At 42.2% G+C, this 22,086-nt stretch overlaps 3 protein-coding genes and 2 non-coding genes across 9 annotated transcripts in view; 3 read left to right on the top strand and 2 right to left on the bottom strand.

The window, feature by feature from the left end:
* Positions 1-385: 385 nt before the first annotated feature.
* Positions 386-7,069, bottom strand: LOC135502323 (transmembrane protein 192-like). Its single transcript, XM_064795059.1, has 6 exons — positions 6,937-7,069; positions 6,405-6,545; positions 5,929-6,169; positions 5,461-5,616; positions 4,899-5,007; positions 386-4,700 (listed from the first exon to the last, which is right to left on the bottom strand). The coding sequence occupies exons 1-6, from the start codon at positions 6,982-6,984 to the stop codon at positions 4,571-4,573; spliced, it is 825 nt and encodes a 274-aa protein (XP_064651129.1). The 5' UTR covers positions 6,985-7,069; the 3' UTR covers positions 386-4,570.
* Positions 7,070-7,160: 91 nt separating this feature from the next.
* Positions 7,161-7,233, top strand: Trnam-cau (transfer RNA methionine (anticodon CAU)). The gene has a single exon. It is a non-coding gene; the product is annotated as a tRNA-Met (tRNA).
* Positions 7,234-7,888: 655 nt separating this feature from the next.
* Positions 7,889-14,122, top strand: LOC135502416 (uncharacterized). 2 transcript variants are annotated; one of them, XM_064795233.1, is made up of 2 exons: positions 7,889-8,157; positions 12,553-14,122. In XM_064795233.1, exon 2 carries the CDS (start codon positions 12,603-12,605, stop codon positions 13,794-13,796), a length of 1,194 nt encoding a protein of 397 aa, XP_064651303.1. In that variant the 5' UTR covers positions 7,889-8,157; positions 12,553-12,602; the 3' UTR covers positions 13,797-14,122. The 2 variants fall into 2 exon arrangements, with proteins under 2 accessions (XP_064651303.1, XP_064651304.1); XM_064795234.1 differs by lacking the exon at positions 7,889-8,157 and adding an exon at positions 10,109-10,208.
* On the top strand, positions 9,524-9,596 carry Trnar-ucu (transfer RNA arginine (anticodon UCU)). The gene has a single exon. It is a non-coding gene; the product is annotated as a tRNA-Arg (tRNA).
* Positions 14,123-14,378: 256 nt separating the features above from the next.
* LOC135502356 (uncharacterized) overlaps positions 14,379-22,086 on the bottom strand; it is a 71,578-nt gene continuing 63,870 nt past the window's right edge. For 3 of the 4 annotated variants that reach the window (XM_064795139.1, XM_064795141.1, XM_064795140.1), the window contains 7 exons: positions 21,883-21,982; positions 20,447-20,610; positions 19,635-19,934; positions 18,791-19,066; positions 18,593-18,649; positions 16,959-17,150; positions 14,379-16,688 (listed from right to left, as the gene is read on the bottom strand). In XM_064795139.1, coding sequence (XP_064651209.1) covers positions 16,426-16,688; positions 16,959-17,150; positions 18,593-18,649; positions 18,791-19,066; positions 19,635-19,934; positions 20,447-20,610; positions 21,883-21,982 — 1,352 coding nt within the window. In that variant the 3' untranslated portion in view covers positions 14,379-16,425. The remainder of the gene's footprint in view (positions 16,689-16,958; positions 17,151-18,592; positions 18,650-18,790; positions 19,067-19,634; positions 19,935-20,446; positions 20,611-21,882; positions 21,983-22,086) is intronic. The other variant, XM_064795142.1, reaches the window with a different exon arrangement.

Genomic DNA, 22,086 nt, shown 5'->3' on the forward strand with positions numbered 1-22,086 from the left:
TGGGGCAATTTTCAAAAAAACATCGTCCATAAAGTACATATTCATACCTCTTAGCTCTTCGTAAGGGTTGGCAAACCTGGCTAATATTCCAGACAGACAACATTTTAATTTCCAAAAATGTTCAAAGAGATTACACTTTATCAATTGCATAAAGATAGAAAAAACAAGTATTACTGATACTATCCAGACCTGCCTTCAAAACCATGATGGTAATTTACAGACCATCTGGCACCATAACATGTTCATTTTCCTAAACCCCAAAAGGTTAAAATTCAATAAATCTCAACAAAACAGCAGATGACACTATAGACAATGGAAACACGAGCTGTGTAGGTCATCTGGTATTTTTCAACATAACTAACAGTAACAGTCATGAAAAATTAACTTCAAAAATCTATTTTATTTTTTATTTAAAATTTAGCTGAAAATTGGCCACATGTGACTAACTGACTTCACAGAACGTGGTATCAGTTGATCAAAGTGTTATACATGATATTCATCTCAAACCTCAAAGTCTGAAGTGTCTTTTCCAGATTCCGACAAAGTATGACCAAGGACGAGCAATTCGTAGCGAAAAACTGACAACCTTACCGAGCCATTTTTTGGCGAAATGGATAGTTTTACAAAACTTGCTCACTGTTTATAGCTAAAAAGCAAAGCTCCAAATTATTGATTTGATACAGGTTACTTTAATTTTTTCATATCCAACCAAGCCATCATTTCTATTTCTCCCAGATCTCCGAACCCTGAAGGGTTAAAATGAGCCTGTGCAGGACGGGTCATCTGGTATCATGTGATTCATTAACATAACATAATTAACATAATTTATTTCTCTCCAAAAAACCCTTTCGGGTATAAGAGGTTACATGATTTAACATTTACATATGGTGGACCAAGCTGATGAATTCTTTACAAAAACTATGAATATTGTCTAAGTTTACCCGGGAACATTTAGTCATAATGCGATGGAAAAATTCATGATAAAAAACCTGAGGTAATTCTTTTAAGTTTGGAAACAACCTTACTCGCATGTGACGGAAATACGGACACGTAATAAAATAATGAAGTTCGTCTCTTACACAAACCTGGTCACAAAGACCACAAATATTTTCTGCAGTTTCATTTCTATACATTCTGGTTACTGTTTCTGGGAATTTTATAGATCCAGTACGAAATTTACAAATACTGACCGTTTGATATAATGGTAATTTTTTAACATAGGGCTCCATATTCAGGTTTTGTTTAAACATTCTATAAATTATACATCTGAAATCGTTATTTACCTCGTTTCTCCATAGTTGTTCACACTGGTCTCTCATTATCTGTTCAACTACAATTTTCAGTTCTCGTAGGGACAAAACCTCGGGAGTATACCAAATTTGAGTGAGGCCACAGCCGTCTAGAACAGTTCTCACACTTTTACACCAGCCTTGGTTTAAATAACCCTTGTCTAAATGCTCCCTAGTTATGTTATAAAAGATATAAGCCCATTTATCTGTTTTTCCAATTCTGAGTCTGTTCCAAAAAGATAACATTCGCACGGCTATGTGAATCTTCAAAGAGTGTCGCCCAAGTTCTCCCATTACCATTACTGTAGGAGTTCTTAACGGTAATCGTAGCAAATATTTGCAAAATTTAACTTGTACACGGTCCAGCAACTCGGTGTTTTGGTTACCCCACACCTCACTACCGTATAGCAAAACTGGTGTGACTACTTTGTCAAATATGTCTAGACTCAATTCGACCGTAAGAGAAAGTCTTCTACACGCTCTCAGTACACCAAACATGGCTTTCATACCTTTATTATATCTATCTTTTATTGCCCTCGCAAAATTTCCATTATATGAGAATGTTACGCCTAAGTATGTGAAATGGTCTACCAACTCGACCCTACCCCCATTATATCTAAATTCCGGTATATTTACTCTAAGCTTTCCCCGAGAAAAAATCATTGCCTTGGTTTTCTTAATATTTACGATCAGATGCCACTCCTCACAGTAATCGTGCAATAAGTTCAGGGCGTTTTGTAACTCGTTAGGATCATCTGCCATAAGAATCATATCGTCCGCATACAATAATATTGCCAGCTTCAAAAAAATCTCCAAGTTGTCTAAAAACTCACATCGGCTATTGATATGTAAATCAGAAGGACCATTAAAACCATGGTCGTTCAAAAAAATTTCAAAATCGTTTAGATATAACGCAAATAAGAGTGGCGACATATTTTCGCCCTGCCTAACCCCTATGGAACACGGAAAATAATATGATCTATTATTGTTAATCTGAACACACGATTTCGCTTTATCATACATATTTACCATGACATTCAATATTTTACCGTTTATACCATTTCCAATAAGTTTACGCCAAAGTCCTAACCTCCATATTTTATCGAAAGCTTGTTTGAAATCAATAAATACCACATATAAGCGTTTGCCCTTACTCAAATACAAATCAATCAAACACTTCAGAACAAAAACATTGTCCATGGTAGAGTAACCTGATCTGAAACCTGTTTGTTCTTCACCTAATACCTCGTGTAAATTCACATACTCGTCTAACCTGCTATTTAAAATAGCTGTGAACAATTTACCTAAACAGCTTAATAAAGTAATACCTCTGTAATTCTCACCCTTTGTTCTATCACCCTTTTTCTTATAGATTGGTTTTATAATGCCATTAATCCAATTTGTCGGTATGCATCCACTGTCCAAAATTATGTTAAACAAATTATAATAAAAATCTATTAAATACTCCCCGGTGTTAATGATAAGTTCGTTTGTAATACCGTCAACTCCACTGGCCTTTCTCCGCTTCAATTTTCTTATTTGGGTCAAAATTTCCCCCCTCTCTATCTGCCTATTCAACACTTCATCTCCCCTGTTTATCTGCTCAGTAGTCATCTCGAAACTTTCGTCGGCCACATTCCCAGCATTTAATTCTTTAAAATGATTTTGTAAAGTGTCGAGCATATTATCAGGTATTCTATCTTGTTCATTTCCCCTAACATTCAACATCTTCCAAAATTTGTGAGACTCGTGGTCTTTCAACTGTTTCAGATCCTCTATTCTACTCAGATTATACCTATGTAAACTGGTCTTTAGTAACTTCTTGTACTGTTTTCTCTCGTTTTTCATTTGGGTCCTATTTGCATGCGACTTAACATTTCTAAAACGCTTCCGGGCACGATTAAAAGCACTTTTCTGTAATCTGCACTCTTCATTATACCAAGGTTTCCTTTTTAAAATGTCAGGTCTATGTCTCCTATTATTCCCTTTTACACCGAATGTTTCAACAGCACTACCAATCAGTACTGACTGATATTTTTCTAGCACATTGTCAATCTGATCAACAGTTAAATCACCAGTACCAACATCCTGGGTCCATTTGGTTATTTCGTCTATCACCCTCCTGTCTAAATGTTGCATAAAGACATCCTTTTTTTCATCACACCATGGTTTTGGAACGACTTCATCACTTTCTATAGCTAAATTTTGCTCATTCCTATAATCGCCACACCAATTACAAACCAAACTTACAGGGCAATGCTTATCAGAAAACATACCGTTAAAATCGCCGACAAAAAAATCTTGTACAAAACTAAATAAATCAGTTGTGAGGAGAAAATAATCTATGACTGAACAATCAGCGCAGGTGGTTTTTCCTACACCTTCATCTTGACCAGAACGACCATTCACTATGTTGATACCCAGACCCGAACAATTAAGCAGACCGACACTGGTGCTGCCATGCAGTGTTAAGTATAGGAACTAATATCTGATCGCTTCACCACATGACCTACATCGAGCGGACCGACACTGGTGCTGCCATGCAGTGTTAAGTATAGGAACTAATATCTGATCGCTTCACCACATGACCTACATCGAGCGGACCGACACTGGTGCTGCCATGCAGTGTTAAGTATAGGAACTAATATCTGACATGACCTACATCGAGCGGACCGACACTGGTGCTGCCATGCAGTGTTAAGTATAGGAACTAATATCTGATTGCTTAGACCAAGTTGAAGTTGGCTACTTGTTTCTGGTTCCTTATTCTCGATTCTACTCACCTCAGTTACCTATTTCCGTTTCTTGGAAGGCTATGGTTGGGATACGCATAGGCCTAGCTATTCATTCTCTTTCGTCTTACAGACCTTAGCCTTCGCTAACTGATTCCTGATTTCTAGCATAGATAGTATGATTACAAGATCACATCATCAAGGAAAGCACCCTGCCAAAGGTCACACAGATCATCTGCTTTTAGGAGCAGATACTACGACCACACGATGACATTTAGGAAAGTGACCTGCCAAAGGTCATACAGATCATCTGCTTTCAAGGGGAGATACTATAAGCACCAGTTCACATATCAAGGAAAGCGCCCTACTATAGTAAAGGTCACAAAATCATCTGCAGTCAGGGTTGATACTGGGACCACCAGACCACATCATCATTCTCATTCTATTTTCAGGCTGCAACTGCTCCATTCCATCATCCACGACCCCTGGCCCTGTACCTGGGGCAGACCCCAGAGCTTATTGACACCATCCTTTCACATCATCGTCACACTATCTCGGCCGATTGTTCACTTCTGCCGTAAGTTTGAGGATTTTCTTGCCGAGGTTTGCGTTGTGCTGTCGTAGATAGCGTATCATGTCGCCTTGCTTTTCTAAAACCTCATCCAGGTAATCCTCATCTCTGAAAGGCAAGAACACAACTGTAGGTCACATTCTGATTCATCAATGAGTTTAACGGGGTTTTCGCACGGCCAACAATCTAGCCTACTTTTGACATATTCAACGCCCAAGAAAAATACCTTCTCATTTCCCGTTTAAAAGGTTCAATTCAGAAACTCGTGTATACTTGATGATGCATATCAAATATGGAACTACCTACCTAAAGCCCACCTCTGAGGTATGAGACTGCGTCACAAGGAAACTGGTCATTATTTCATCTTGACATGCGTCAGGCGCTGCTCTCATCCGATTGAACTTACACGTCCGCACTGGAAAGAAATAAAGTCACTCCAGATGTGGGCAGAAATATTGGAAGAAGAATATAGACATACAGATCCAATCCTGATGGCCTAGTGGTGAAGGTGTCCGTCTTGTGAACAGAAGGTCGAAGGTTCGAGGCCCCCGGGTAACCTCTTTCCGATGTGGCCGGTTGGTTAGCCGCCAGCTAGATGGAGGGTACAAACTGTCTTCTCATCAGGCGCCTGGCGTTAGAGATAGGAGTTTGGAAGTAAAGAGTGTCTCATAAGCCAAAACCGGCTGGCCCTTTCATTAGTGGTGACATTATAAGAGACAAATTTTGCTTTAGTTTTTATAGATTCATCTTTGCAGGTACTGTCGTTAGAAACAAGTTTTAAACTTTTGAACACTGCATGTTGTGTTTTTAGAAAGCATAATAACCAAAAGTTACAGTCCGGCTTATAGGACATAGGACTTTAGCTTACCAAGGTAAATAGCATATAAAGGCAAAATGATGGCAGTTTCTAAGGAGATGAGTATTTGGAGGTAATGGCAGCGCTCAATCCCGATGGCTTCGCACGGCGACTTCCCTTTACAGGCATCCTGGATGGCTGCCATCAGAACAGTCAAAACCACATTACCTGAAAGTTCAAAGTTCAAAGTTATCCTTGAAATAGAATCACTGAGCCATGACATTTATGTTCAAGGAATACCCAAGTTAAAGATGATATGCTCATTAATAAACAAATTCTTGTCTCCAGGTAAACATTAAAAGTAGTGCACAATGCTTGATATTGACTCATGGTCTCACATGGCCTGGATACAAGGTCAATGTCAAACCGGCCTTTCACCAGAGCTTCACCTGGAAGCAGTGTCCAGCCAGGGTTCACACCTAAGATCGTCTGACTGAACAGGAACATTTATCGCACTACCAGACTCCAAAATACTCTAACCTCCAGACAGCACAACAAACGCCGACCGACGAATATGCCGTGTGATTCTATAGAACTCCAGGTAGCCATTCCGGCGGGAAAAATAGTGTTGACGTCTGACGTAGCGGTCGATGGCGAGACTTATGATCCAAACTCCAGCATGCACGTAAATGAGAATGGAGAAGTCATCAATGATACAGGCCGACGATGAACTGAGATGGCAAATCACTGGGACGACGAAGACAGCTATCTCCATCATCAGCTGAAAGATGAGAAAAGAGTTTATCATAGTAGCCTAACTGCAGACATCAGTAACAGTAAGTTTGTTTTACTTTCGCGATTACACACTCATGTGCGAAATCAAAAAGTGCAAAATTAATATTCACAATCTTACAGTCATATGGCTTTGGCTGCTGCGAATTGTTGTACAGGGCTGGGTATTTGCAGACCAAGAAGTGTCACCTCCATTAAGACTGACTCTCTATTGGTCAACTTACGATGACGCCCAACTGTAACACGATCGCCCATGGCGTGTTGATCGATCTGATCTGAGGTTCAACCTCCGTGTTCAACGTCGTATACTCTGAGAACATCTCTTCTGAGCTGTTGTTGATGGAGTCCGCATTGAAAAAGTGGCCCTGAAAAGGAAAAGCTTTTTTTTCAAGCTTGCAATATACAATGCCACATTCTATCTTTGAATAAGACAATGTGAATCCCGGTAATAAATGAAACAGTTTTTAAACTACTTTTTCTACGATACCAGTAGCGAGTAGGGCAGTACAGTTTCATGACCCACCTGCGAAAATTTCACACAAACCACCACAACACTTCACTCTTCAGCAACACAGTCAGCACTTAGGCCTACTACACGATTTGGTTTTTAATGAGCACTGTGTCCTTGCACTTTCATGCAACCAAAAATTGTTTCTTTTTGAATTTGAAATGAGGAAACCTGGAAACTGAGATATGAAACAAAAACTTCCAAAATTTTCAGTTTCCACGCATTATGTCAGCAAATCCATCACTTACACCCGTGCTCATTCGTCTGCTACTGCTCTCTGGTGCCAAACTGACCATTATCACATTGTTAAATGGCCTCAAATCAAACTTAAATGGTGATCACAAGATCAAAATCTTCTAAAAACATTTAGAAAGGTCTTCCCCAATCACATGACTTTTAGATGACGTATTGAGAATTCCCCAGGCGGCGTATGGTAATTCATATAATATCAAATCGTACCTCGCTTCCAGCCGCCTCGTTAGCGCAGTAGGCAGCGCGTCAGTCTCATAATCTGAAGGTCGTGAGTTCGATCCTCACACGGGGCACAGCAAGTGCAGCAGTGCGGCTTACTTTTTCTCATTTTTATCCTTTTTTTCCAAACACCTTCCATCCCAGTCTTTCAGTTTACTCCCTTTAAATGTAGTTTATTCTTATAAGCAGCTGCTTTTGACAACCTGTGTAACATCTGTGTGGTTGTTCCCTATATTTATGTGTTTCCATACAATGGACAGCTGGCTAGACAGGAGCCTGTCAATCTTGCTTTCGGCGTCCCAAACAATGAAGGGAAAGACTCAGAAAGGAAACACTCAAAACCGTTATACCGGTGTCTGCATTCCTGAGTAGTTCCCCATTCTTTAGGGAACGCTGAAAACAGAGTGTTGGTGTAGGGCTAGCTGCGACACCTGTGAGATAATGACACATAAAGGTAATGTTTCTGGAAATTAGAATTTCACAACTAAACCGTTCAAAGACATGCTTACTTCGATATCTGCGCGCCAGAATAAACGTAAGTTCAGGAATCTCAACCTCTCTAATGTGCAGTATTTAGTTTGATTAGAAGAGGAAAGGTGTCTCTGCCATCGATTGACTAATCATGCTCCAGGCGAAGTGTTGTTCTCTGGACGGAGGTTGGAACCGAAGCAGACGATAATGATATATTGGCTGGTCAGTCGATTGGGGGAATTTGAGGACATTCATAGAGTGACGATCATGCGAATAGTTTGGAAATGAACGCTGCAAAGATGGTAAACTGAGACTAGGCCTTGTGGCAGGAATGTGAGACACCAGGACAGTCCTTCCTTCACGACTCAAAACTGCCATTCTTCATTCTTTGAGATGAGATTTGTGAAGAACAGAAGGGACAAGATGGCATCCTGGGATGACATTTCCCTACAGGAATCTTTCTGATATGGAGTTGACGATTTCATGTTGACGGGACATTACCTAATACTGGACCTCATAATTATAAGGTGAGATTATGCAGCGGTCAATGTATAACCCTGTACTCCCCCCCCCCCCCCCCCCCACACACACACACAGGTGATGTGAACGAAGTCCCGTCGACAATAATTTCATGTTTTTTTCCACAGTCAGGATTTCACATTAAGGAACAAGCTTACAACTTCCGATCACTGACAGCCAGAAAAGGCTCATCAACAAATTGACGAAATAAGTGACAGATTGATCTATGGATTTATAGTTGAACGCGATCAAACTGCCTCGTTTCTATTGAAAATGGTGAAGGGGTCGACAGGCACTCTAAGACAAGTCCCATACCGTGGTAATTAGTATCATTAATCAACAAGACTTTATATAGGCTATATACGCGACACCGACGCCTTTTCTTTTCTGACGATACATATTCATTATAATTGCAAAATGAACATAATTTACGATTTTGGTACGGTAGGCAAAATCAAAGAGCAAAAAAGTTAATTCGTCGAACATGCCATGCGGTAATTGGGATTGTAACAGGTTACTAATGCGTCCGTCCGTCATAACAAACGCTGTTAAATCTGTTTCACGAGCTGGCCCACGCTGCTTGGTCTCGTTCAGACTTTGAGATCAGCCATTAAAGTGGCCTTATCCCGGCATCTGGTTGGACGTTGTTCGTAAATACCTAATTCCATGGCATGTACTCCGAGCGGACTGGCCAAAGTTTTATATCTCATCAATCAATGTACATAAAGGCTTGCATTGAAAGGGACTATAAAATCATGGGGTTCAGAATGATATCAAGAAGGCCTACGTCATTAAAAAGTTTAAATTCGTTAAGTACTGTAAAGAAACATATTTGCATTTCTATAAGATGTATTCAAATCGAACATTTCAGGCAGACCTGGTGTAAACATGTTGTTCAAAAGAGCTTTAATTGGCAGCTGTGAATACAAATATCATAAGGCGATCCTAAGGCCTAGAACTCGACCAACTGAACTAATATTATATTTTCCCATGCAGTTGGCAACATGGGACATTCTCACCCAATCGTGACAGAACAAACCGTGTTTGTGATTACGTCACAAACAATTCAAACGTCACAGTTTAACTTGAACTTTTGGTTTGTGTAAATACTCTCCCCAATCAAGTACAACCGCAAATGGTTATCCATTCGAGATCGAGACATCTGCTATTATAACCTAGGCCTATAAGTAATCAAGTTTATAGTTTTCAGATTGGGGTATATTTCTATAGAGACCCATGGGCATGGCTTTCAATACCCGCACATAATAGAATTCTTTATCCTCGGGACGCTCTGATAAAACGGTTATGATGATGCAACGTGCCTTTAATTCTTCCTAACAATAGGCCTATTCTAATCGACCCGGTTGAGCAGGTGCCTCTGTGGCCTAATGGACAAGGCGCTGGACTTCTAATCCAGAGATTCCGGGTTCGAATCCCGGCAGAGGTGCGGAATTTTTTTTAAATTTTTTTTAAATTTTGTCTCATCTCAAATTTTTAATGCCACTTTTATGTTTTCAATAAACTAATAAAACCACGGTCGTTTTAACTCATATGAAAAAAATCAACGATGACCCCATTTTGGTTAGGTTACTTTTTAAAGGCGTACACCATTCGTGTGCGTTATATGTTTTTTCGTGGCTGAGGCAAATCCAATGATTCATTGTCGTAATGAAGTCAAGCATGCAATAGCGCTGAAACTCTGAAACTATCTTGGCATCTTCGATCAGACAACACGCCACATTACAGAAAAATGTGTTTAGTACATCTTCAGAAAATGTCCGTCAAAATTCAAATATTGAGCCAAATTATGTCTTTAACCTAGTACTGGTACCCTGTTTCGAAAACTACGTAGTGCGTCTTTAAGTGGATAAAGTACACATAAATTTGAGAGAAAAAGTTGTCAAATATTATTTTGTACTCAATCTCCCGCGCAAACAGACGCGCCAAGGTTGTGCAAGTGTGTGGACGCTAATGGGACACCGTGTAATGGAACTGGCAGCCCGGAGGCTATCAGCATATGATATGGGCGATCACATATCCTATATATCTCTCAAAATACGTAAGTAACTCGTCATACACCACGCATGCCTTTTTTTCCGTTTTGATATATTTGTTTATGTAACAGTGTAAACGATCTCTTTCGCCCGGATATTGCGTCGGTATAAAGACGTACGCGTTGTCGCCATTTCTGGATTGTAGCAAAAATATATAAGGCTCGCTTATATATTTTTCATAGTAGGCACTATTGAATGTTTTAAGATGCAAAAATCTTGGTGGTCAAGATGCGTTTCGCTGGTTTAAGGCCGGGTCGGGTTCCAAAGTCGTGGGTTCGAACATTCCATTGCGTCTCTTCATTTCGTTGCGAAGGAATGAAAACTCTCCCAGCCCCTCAGTTTCACCGAACTTGTAAATTCATAAACCATGCCAATCTATTAGCGTTGTGTCTCGGTATTCCTCCTCCTCCTGAACAGTATATATAGTAGAACCTCCCTTAGCGGACACCTCTCTACTATGGACACCCTCTCTATTAAGGACTCTAGTTTTGGTCCAAAATACATATAGGTTGTTTCCATTCAATTCGACCTCGCTAATCAGGACACCTCTCTATTAAGGACAGGACTTTTCAGTCCCGAGGGTGTCCTTCATAGAGAGGTTCTACTGTACTTTAGGATTGTCGCACCCCACCTAATAATCGGCAAGTGTTACCAAACTGGCAAATTGACAAAATCTCCCAGTCGCTCAGTTTTAACAGGATCATCATAATCTCCAGCACGACATCGTCATACACATGTTTTTCTTTGTCATGTTCTCTGTTCTATAAATCTCTGTTTATCAATATCACTTTCTGTTCAGGCGATTAGCATAATATTTGATCAGTATACCGCTATGCTGGGAGGCCAAGTTTACCGAATAAGACGGCATAGGCCTACCACTAAAACTGGTGACCAAATAACTTGTCCTTTTCTCGGCGAGGATTCCTCAATATTTTGTTGTATTCAATCACTACAATTTGGTCTTAGGATGAGGTTCACATCAAATGGGCGTTCTCTTATCATCTCGTTTTCACTTGAGAACAGAAAACAAGAATACGAGCGGCTAACTTAAATGAATAACTTAAATGCGATTAAAATGATATGACAGTTCCCGTGAAGTTTATATCACAATGCAAACATTGGCAGATTATCTCAATTTCTGTTTTATGATAACGAGCATGGTTTATTTCCATTTTTGGGTGTACGTTTTGTAAAACAGATTGGTGTATATGATACGATCATGATAATGATGAAGCAATATCATAAAGGAATAACACGCATAAAGGTTTAACAGGTGCAAAGTTGGTTAGATTTCTCGTTTTGTCCTTTTTGAAAATCATATTCTTTTTGTGGTGCAGGTTCTCCTTCTTCTGCGTGCTTTATAATCTCTCTTGTTCTGTAGGCGAATGGTGTCGTCTGTTTTATTCCGTCCCTACAGGTTCCGGATAGCCACACTCCTCTCTCAGGTCAGCTCATTCAGACCTTTTTTGTCAGGATACGTCCTGGATGCGTTAGGCGCGAAATACATGTACCACTTTTTTATGCAAGAAATGCCACGTATGCTGTTTGTACAATCAAGTGTGGATTAAATCTAATCTATACTTGTGCTTTGCATGTTCATCATTCCGATTCGCTGGCCGTGTGCTCCGCTTGACTGATACTTTGTGTGAAGCAATACCGATTCACGACAACAAGACGCGGGATATACGCGTCAATACCTTAAAGTGTAATTCAGCTAATTTGGTTAACCAATAGGAACAGTTCTTAACCAATGATTCAACCGGGTCCAAAGATTTCTTTTTGGATGGGTTGTTGCGGTCTGTTAGCTTTGCCGGTTGGCTGATTATAGATTCGTCACTCCTGATTACCAATTCTGGTTGACTTCGGACACATAATGATAATTGCCAATCACCTAGACGGGGTAGTTATAACAGATGGACAGCACAGCCCCTTGTACCTTTGCTCCACTGAACAACACTATGGTTGTAAACAACGCTTTTCTAGCGTACGGATCAACAACACTGTTACACATCGATATGTACATGTTTTACATGACCTGGCGGTTGTGTATCATGTATGTCTTCCATTTCGACCTCAACTTTGAGAGCGAATTAGAGAGTCGTCTGAAGGTTAAGTTCGTGGTCGGAGACCATGACGATGCCTGTGGAAAGCTACGCGATTCCGGCCTTAGCTGCTGTAACTAAAACTACGTTTTATCTATTAAAGGTTATGAACCGAGCACAACTTATTCTCTTAGGTCTTGAAAACAAGTCAGATATGTGCTTGAATAATGAAGTCTCCTTTCTCGACTAATTCAGTTCTAATGTATGATGTGAATCTTGGCTGTCAACTCTACAAATCTCTTTTCAGAAAACACATCATATTGACGGACGTTGACCAATGCTCATGACGCCGTCAAAATGGCCGGCCACAAGCCTACCTTCCTTGAACGCAAGAGGGCGCTGGACATAGCCAAGAATCCCATTCGATCGAAATTTGGTGATCAGATATTGCGCAATAGTGATGACAGCAGACTGTTAATCAGTAGGATCGAAAAGATTGATAAATATTTTAAACGGGCGCAACGCGCCATAGAAAACGACAAGAAGAGATTCTTGGATTCGCGAGAAATGAACAAGATCGAACCCACGATTATTGTAGAGCGCGGTCCATCTGTTGAGACGTTACTACGCCATCATTACGGTGAGGCGGCGATGAGTAGAGAAGGTCCGCGATATATGAAAAATACCGCGTCCACTTACAAATCGCCGTCTGTTTTGCCCACCATTGATATGTTTGTTGTGAAAAAGAAACGAAAGAAAAACACCTGGGAAGACGCGTCACCGGAAAAGTTGGAACACCCTGTTTTTCATAGTGTCATCCCCGCAGGTCGTCTGTCTGATGACGAGAAGAAAGTCCTGCATCGTGGTTGGTCGTTTCATCAGGAGGCTTCCGATAGGGGCGCCAAAGAGGCCCAAAAGGTGAACAGGGAGAAATCTTTGGATCATTTACCACGAGATATCAGAAGCGCGATTGGGCGGGTGAAGGGGGTCGATTACGTCCAACTTGAGGTCGCAGACAACAACAGAAGGTCGGAGGACCAGGATGACTCAAAATGCACCTCATCGGCTGTCTTTGTGACGCAGCTCTACAGGCGAGATTCCGAGGAACTTCCAAAAGCTCCTCTTGAAACTTCGAAGCAAGGTGAAGCTAGATTTGAGCAAAAAGGACTTTCTTCGAAATCCGTCAAGTTTTCGGAGGATATAGAAGTACAGGAGTTTGACAGAAAAGGCGCTGTTACCGCGGGTAGTGCTAAAATGCTGAAACGACGCGTCGGGAGGATAGAAATTTCGGACAAAAAAGATGAGACTCTTCCTCCGATTCATCCGAATAAATTTGCGGATGTGAAACCGCGTTATAACAATCATGCTCTCGCGGGAAGCGAGACTATCGCGGTACTTCATAGCAGCGTGAGGAAACCAGACCAGGAGAGGCAGACGTCTGCTCGATCTGGCCGCCAGGGTTCGCCACGGTCGAGCAGGGTCACGCCATCCGAGCGGTCTAGCTTTGTGTCGCCACCGGCTGTTCGGGTCTTAGAAGCTTCGCCGACATAAAAAACTAACATCGCAGTAAAACAGTGCCCGTGGTGTCGAGCCACAGACGGAAACACGGGAGTTACGATACCTATTGTGTGCTTAAGGTTTGTGTAAAATAAGCCCATTAAAGGGGGTCTACAGGTGATGAGGGGTCTCCAGTCTGCCAATATCCATTGTTAGGAAACACGGTTTGACCTAACATAAAGTATATATCCTTGTACAAGCCCGAGTCGTGTACTGTCAGCTATGAGAGACATCTTGCGGCGACCTTGGGTATTACTTAATCAGATCCACCTGGCTCTTGTCTGTCGTCTCCCTTGAAGAGATAAACGGATTTCGTAAAATTTGTCTTCGTGTTTTCGTATTTTATCAATCCGGCACTTAAAATTATTTTTTCTAGCTTTGAAAAGCCCTTCTTTCGACCAACCAGATAAGCACTCCGTATAGAGGTCTTTCGTTAAAAAAACCCAGGCTATATATGTGATGTTTTTCACTCTACTGGGTGCATATTTGTGTCGGCCGTTAAAGGTTAAATAACATTTCTAAGAGTGAGCTGTGACAAAGCAGACGGTCGCAAGCAACAGGCGAGAGACGACAATAAAAAGGTAACTTATAATTTATTCTTGATAATATTTACAGTTTTTTTACAAAATATGTAGGAAAAAGTCTAATAGTATTCGTTTCGCGCAGCGATCGCGTCTCTTAAGCATTAACTATGAAGGTTACGGCGTAAAAGCAGAAATACATCTCTGGAGAATGGCCAGCGTTTCGTAATCAAATCATGCGAGAACGTCCTAATCATCAGTTACAAATGACGCGTATAGGCGTCGCTAGTGTCGTTGTCTAATTCTCTATAGGGCCTGTAGGCGATTTAGACAGTCCATAGATATATATACAGAGTAGAAAATGGTTCTAGTTATGAGTTTGTAAAGCTAATTGATACCGATCGACTAGATTCGTAAAGAAGCCCGAGAAAATAGAGAGGTTGAGATTTCAAAATTATGCAACGTAAACGCAAACGTACACGAGAGCACAAAGGCAAACACATCGTGATCGAAATGCACATAACGCCTCGACGTTCATTTGAATAGATACTTTGGCATAGAGGACTGGAGAAATATATGGAACGCCCACAAGGTAAGAGTATGGTCAGGAAGCCCCCGAAAGTGTTGACATCTTGTGACCAGAAACTATCTACCAGAAGCGATTTAGAATATTCCTTTAAGGCATTTGAATCAACAGTATACCATGGTCGGCACAAGTCGAAACTAATTCTTCCAGATTTTGCATCCGGTTATGCAGGTATGTTGCTAAGTTACCAAGCTGCAACCAAAGGATACTCATTCATGCGCATGCGCAACCGGATGCACCATCTGGAAATATCCTTAAAGGAGTAACGGGAAGGAGTATTGCTAAGTATTTCAAACTGTTTAGTTCAACCTTGGCAAGTTGTCCCCGACCCCGTCCCCAAGTAATACACGTGGTCCTTACCTATAAGGTTTGAAGTTAAGTTCACAATCAACCCGATTCCACCTATCCTGATTATGAACGCAACGCGGGTTGGGAGACGACAAAAGACTACGCACAGGTCGACAGAATCTTTCGTATTTACATCAATGACTGCATTAATAGTAAACAGTTAAGTTACCCAGTTAATTTAGTAAAGAATTTTGCTCAAACCCGCGTAATTGCTCTGTGCAACCACGTATCTTCACCTATGCAACCACGTATCTGCACTAGGGTAGCCACAATATCGACACATATGCACTCGTGCAATTGCTCAGCGGATGCCCTGCATTCAATTCCCACTGCCGCCGAAATACCATACCCCGCAGACTATCATTCGATAATGCAATACTATCACCATGCAGTCACATCATTTGCAGTACCGTATTCTGAAGTTGGACTATATTGCCTGAATTACTCCCTGCAGAAACTATGCTCCTCATGCCACTGCCCGAGCGCCACCTCTCGCACATGTACTGTACCGAAACTCAGCAGATTAGTTCCTTTATTGGCCGTCCATGCGCAGTGAATGTCAATCCCAGAGTCTCCACAAGCACAACGATGGTAGATCGGCATGTTAGCCGTCAGGTAGTACACCATTATTATTCAGCGTCATTGCAGTTCTCTATATCAGTTTGAAGATAAAAGTGGTTTTGGCGGCAGACACACCAACCAGAAATGACCTTTAATAGAAAATTCACTTCGCCACCGAACTACTTTGACCGGTGTAACGTTGGTAATACTCCCCTTGATACAGTGTTCACTGAACACTGCAGAGTTCCCTTGGCATTAAGGAGCACATCGCAACTAGACGCCCAGACATCTCAACCTTACAACTTACTGAATACTCGCCCCACCATGAGCAACATCATACAATGCATTCACTTCCCTTACTATGCATAGAGGGCGCTTGCGGCGTATTCTTTCTCAATATCAGCAACTCCATCCGGCCTCGTAACGGAAACTGTCCCATTTCCACCAATTCTCTGCCTTCTCCGCAGAGAGTCTGGTGACGTCAGCATTGCGTCTCGGAATATCCCGAGGCCGAGAAATTCGAACACGACTCGGGCCCGGTCTTTTTCCACCACTCGGTGTAGACGCTGGTTGTCCTCTCAGGCCGCAGGGGCCTGTGTAGCCTTAGTCATGGCTCCGTCTCCTCGTGCTCATCACTCCCCATCAAAGAGTCCACCTCACTCTTCGACTGCAGCTCGCCACTGGTTCTCCAGTCCTTCAAACCACCTATGTTTTTCGACGGAAGGTCATATGGAGGGAGTGGGATGTGGTGATCATTTCTGCCGATGTGTGGCGCTCTGGGTTCCATTTCTAATGTGCTCCGGTCGCCGTCACCGTGGTCGCTAACGGTTGTGCTGGCGGGCATTGTGGGAATTGGCCTCTCAGACGTACCTGCAACAACATAACAAAAAGAAAAATATAGCATTCAAGTGTTTTCATGGTCAGCCATGTTGGAGGGCAGAACAATGGACCACGAGTCAAACTCGGAACCTTTTTAATATCTCTAAGATGAGGTCAATGAGCTTCAGCAATGGACAAAATTTAGCCAAGTCCCAGGTCCAAGTCATGATGATGTAAACGCTACGAACATTTCACTGAACATAGATTTGTCTTCAACTTAAAACTTGGTCCTAAAACAAAATACAATGTACATGTACTTACAGTTGACGGTGATGACGTGTGGTGGTCCCCTCCCCTGGTCTCTTCTGCGCATGTGCCGCAGCCTCGCCAACATCTTGTTGCGCATTGACTTCGGAAGAAACCAAACCACAGCGACACCTATCGATATCATGGCGAAGAAGGCGACGACTGTAGCTACGATAATACCGGTGTTAGCGTTGACAACTTTCACTCCTGGAAAGAGAGAGACCTATTTATTTGACGATTGTGAGTTCTTCTATCAGTAGGCCCGAATCCACTGAAGTATTTCCCGTTCTCGCCACCGCGGCAAAACAACGTTCGGACTTAGTGGTAATTCAAATTACCCTTATAGTACTTGTGTCGAATGCTTTATACCAAACCCCTCCCCGAATAGCACGACCACCAATATTTATCAACGAGATTACCTGATTGCCCTTGGCCAATAATAATGGATTTTTTCCCCAGTTGCTCTTTATTGGAGTCCACTGACGTAGACGATTATCAAATCATGAATCGAGTGAGGTCAAACGCATTTCGTCCCTTAGAGCACAAGGCCACAAGGTCAGCTACATGCCTCATTTGAATGTTTAAAGGGACAATAAGCAGGAGTTGGAGGTCAAGTGGTCTTCCTGTGACTCATATGCACAGTTAGGTGACTGTGTCGTGTTTTATTTTGGGATGAATATATTCCTCCCGCAAGCGTGAACAGTTTCAATATATTGCATGATGGGAGAGACCCCTATTGGCGATTTCGTGCAACTTACCAACCTGGATGTTGCCTGGATAGACTCCCTTTAATGAAAACACCCAGGGCTACATTTACTTACTATTGTACATATCTAAGGGTAAAGGTACATAACGGTCTGTTCACATATTTCAAGGGGAAACACGACATGCACTTTTAAAGCATCATTACTTTCTCAAGATTTCGTTGAAGAAGGTGCCTGATATCAATAGGCCTAACACTCGTTGTTCCTATTGCTATATGGCAACACCCTCGGTGCGGTCACCTTGAGCATAAGTTCGTTCGACAGGACCTTTGTCATTTGAAATTCGCCGCAGGAGGTTTTCAAAGTTTTCCGCATTTGCGATATTGGTTTTCTGTCACGATACCAAAAGAAGCTTCAGCGCAATACAACTAACATAATGTTCGCCTCGGGCTCAATGATCTGATTGTTGGCCTCGTCTCACCATAAAGTGGTGACACTCGGGTACTAAAGCAGATTTTGGAGAGTTTAAAATTTAGCAATATGCAGAGGGAAATCTTCAGGATCGTAGTGGAGCGCTCATCTTATAACTCCTGCAGGAATCGCGGGGCTTGGGCTGCGGAGCTTGGAACTATATAAGTTCGGGTGTTCCCTGACCTTCGAATGAGACGTAAAACCGAGGTTTCTTGTATCTGGTCTCAGGTTAAAGACCCCACCAAGTGGGAAATATGAGTAGCTTGCGTGGACTCCACCTCTGCCCTTAGCTTGAGTCACTCGGTCTAGCCGAAGGCGGATACAAGCGTTGTGGCACGCAAAACGTTCATCCTGCCTTGGATGAGGAATACTCTCTGGAGGATAGCCCCTCCAAGCGCAGAGCGAACGCTGAGGAAGAAGAAGAAGGAGGTTCGGGTGTTCTGAGAGAGAACGTGAGCCCATGTATTTACGCACCCTCTGCAGTCGCCGTAAGCGGGCTCGTTGAGTTGTCAGCGGTGGATACCTCGACAACTGAAAAAGAAAGGGTGGGTAATGAGACTGGTTCTCCTAAAGTAGACCTTCCCTAACCGCACAGTTTACAACAGTGTCAAAAAGGCCGATCAAAGTGCGTGATATGCGAGCGAAAGACGTTGATGTGGATATATGCCTTACCTGGCTCTTTGACCGTTATCGCTGGTGACGTATAGAGAACCTCCCCCTCAACCAAAACGTGCAGGTACACGGTAACATTCTCCACTTTGCCAACCAAGATGGCCGTCGATGTGGCAGAGTGATCAGCGACAAAATGGTAGAAACAGTTGTCAGGTAAACCGAGGCAGTATTTTATCTTATAGGAGGCGCCACGGGTATTGGTCTGCTTCCACCTAATGGTGACTAATTCTCCGGCACGAATCGTCTGGATGTCTTCTACGTTGATGTGTGGAGCCGCTGAAAAACGGCAAATAATAAATTACTGCCGTAACGCAAAATCACGCGAGAAATTACCGCAAAGTTAATTTTTGCGGGAATTATCTCATCATGCAACTACGCACTGCATGCACATGCCAAAATCTCGTGTTTTTTCCGGGATTTCTGAGATGGATGGAAATCTAGCGATATGATGAAGCGATGTGCCAATCAAAATAGATGCGACCGTTTTTAATTTGGACGTCCACTTAAAAGTTAATCTCGAAATCAAGCTATCGACGTTACCATGGTTACGTGTTCTTTTGGTTTACTCAGTAATTGAAGACTCGCACCCACTTAGTAAAATACAGAAAATAATTTTTCTATTGAGAACAACAAACAATTTCTTGTTCTGTCAGAGTTGATCTTGCGCTCAATCTCGCCAACGAGAGGCCAAGGAGACAAAACGGAGTAGTGTTAAAGCCTCTGTTGGTATATGAAAATATATTGTGCTCAATCTCGCCACGAAAAGATAATCGGGTGACCAGAAGGAATGACGATGGCACCTCTGCTTTCCGAGACTATCTTTCCATGTTGAGTGATTCCTTACCTTTCGTTGCGATAGATACATAATCCGTATAACGTGTACACAACGGATTACACGCCCGAACGCGACATTGATAAATGGTCTGTGGCCGGAGATTTAAAATCCGAAATACACTGGTTTCGCCCTCGCCAGGGTCAGAAATGTTATAAAAGGTGTCACCATCTGGCCAATCTTGGCCTATACGTTTGCACATTATGGAAAATGTTTGATTTTCTCCGCCATTGTAACTGGAGGTCCAGGAAATTGCTATCGAAACGGCAGTGACGTCAGTGAATTTTACTGCAGAGGGCACCACTGGAGATCCTGAAAATGAAAATAAGCAGGTATCTATAACAACATGTTTAACGAAATCATCGCTAATGTGGAGACAACTGCATTATGCAAAATGTCGTCAAAGACAAAGACCACCACCAGCTACCAACCATTTGGGACAACCTTTGGCGATTGTGGGAGGGGGGGGGGGGGGGTTATAAGTTTGTCCTTACGTTGAAACCCAGTTGAATTAGTTTCAAAACTAGCCACCAGGCGCCTCGAATGGTTGGGTTGGGGGTAGACTACCAGGGCAGTTCATTGCGTCATCCTAACTGGATCTATACCGAATGAGAGGACGAAGTCGGTCTTATGTAGGTTGGGGGTAGCCATGTTCAACAACGGACTAACATCACATTTTTTAAATCGACATTTTGCAGCGGTAAATCACTATAAACTCCAATCATTATGACCTTCGAAGAGGAATCTTTATCAAGTGACCCTCTCACGTAATGTCTGAATGTGAAGGCAAATATGCGAAAAAGTTATCATAATTAACGACGTACCTCTGACGATGAAATCGATCGACTTCTTCACCGAATGTGGATAATGATCAACGTAATTTGTTGCAGTGCACGTATAGGAGTAGGGACCACCGACAGACCTTTCCTCGACCCTCAAGCTCCCGTCCTTGGCGAGTAAATCCCCCGTACCATTGTGTTTTGTCCAACTGGAAAATTATAAAAAAAGGAGTTTAGGAAGAGGGGGGCGAGCTTCGTTACTGTTTTTAAGCGGAAAATGTCTTCAAAGTCCGATGGAGGACAGCAGTAATTCACATTTCTGCCGCTAGGAGGCACGGTATCAGTCATCCTTTTCAAAACATAATCTGCGGAGATTCAGGTTTGAAATATCGAGAGGCGGAGTACATGTACAGTGGAACCCCGGTCGGCGACCACCCTGCAAAGACGACCAAGAATCGCCGGTCCCGAATGGTTTCCTCTCTAATTACCGTTACCAGGCCCTCGGTAACACGACCACCCCGGTACCCAGACCTAGACCACTGGATTGGGCGGGCCCAATGACCAAGTCTAATTATTATTTTCACTTTTTTTCTGCTCAAATGAAGAAACATCATCAGCATATGATATAACATCAATAACGCCATGATTGTCCTGCTTGTTCTTATGAGTGTAAACTAATCCGACGCATCAATGAAACCCACCATGACAAATTACTAATCTGAGCACTCTCACACGAAGTGCCGCGCATCCGAGATGGATGGCCAATTTACTTAATATTAAGTACTACCGTTCCAGCATTGACAAGAGTTGTTTGTGATCATTACTATTTGATGGTAATCTGGTGAACCGAATGACCCAGAGGCTGCGGGTCCAGATGGAAAGAATGCCGAAGATGTGGAATTGTCAATAAATTATGTCACATGCGACCCGGAGGCTGGAGCTCCAGATGGAAGGGACGCGGAATATTGTAACATAGATGTGGCAACTGGCAAATGTCATTATTATTGTCAGTCGTCAAGATATAAGTGTCAGACGCACACTGCTGCTGAGCGCGAAGTATAAGATGGATTAGCTGTCGTCATATGATGCCATAGCGACCAAAACAGTTATCGTTTTGCCTGGTATAAGGCGACATTTAAGCTTCTAATTTCGTCACAGAATTCATTTGGATTTTAAAGATACATTGTTCAGAAAACCATACAAAGCTTGGCAAGGCTAAAACGCGTGGTTTAGTTTACAGTAAATACATGTACGTACGATATATAATGTCCCAGTCTCGTATACTCTCACGAGATGTTGCGAGATCAGACGAGATTTCGCGATAATTAATCGCGAAATTTGCGAGATAGAAAAACGCTCGCGTGTATCTCATGTGAGCCCGCTCCGTGATTGATAGTTCGATAGAATTGCAATCACACTTCAACTTACTGGTAAGTCTCGTGTTATTTCCCAATTAATCAAAATATTGAAAGATAACAGACCTAATCTCTGGATCGGGGTTCCCCAATGCCCCACAACGAATGACGTCACCCGCCTTATACTCTTCTCTGATGGGAAAAATGGAGATGTCCCTAACTGGATCTGGAAAAGGAAACGTGTTGTCAATTAGAGTCCTAATTATAGAGCCTATCGGGTACTAAGTAGGTCTATTATTCTTGAGAATGAGATGGGTAAGGTTAATTCAA

Source organism: Lineus longissimus, chromosome 18 (assembly GCF_910592395.1).
Source record: "Lineus longissimus chromosome 18, tnLinLong1.2, whole genome shotgun sequence".
Lineage (NCBI taxonomy): Eukaryota > Metazoa > Nemertea > Pilidiophora > Heteronemertea > Lineidae > Lineus > Lineus longissimus.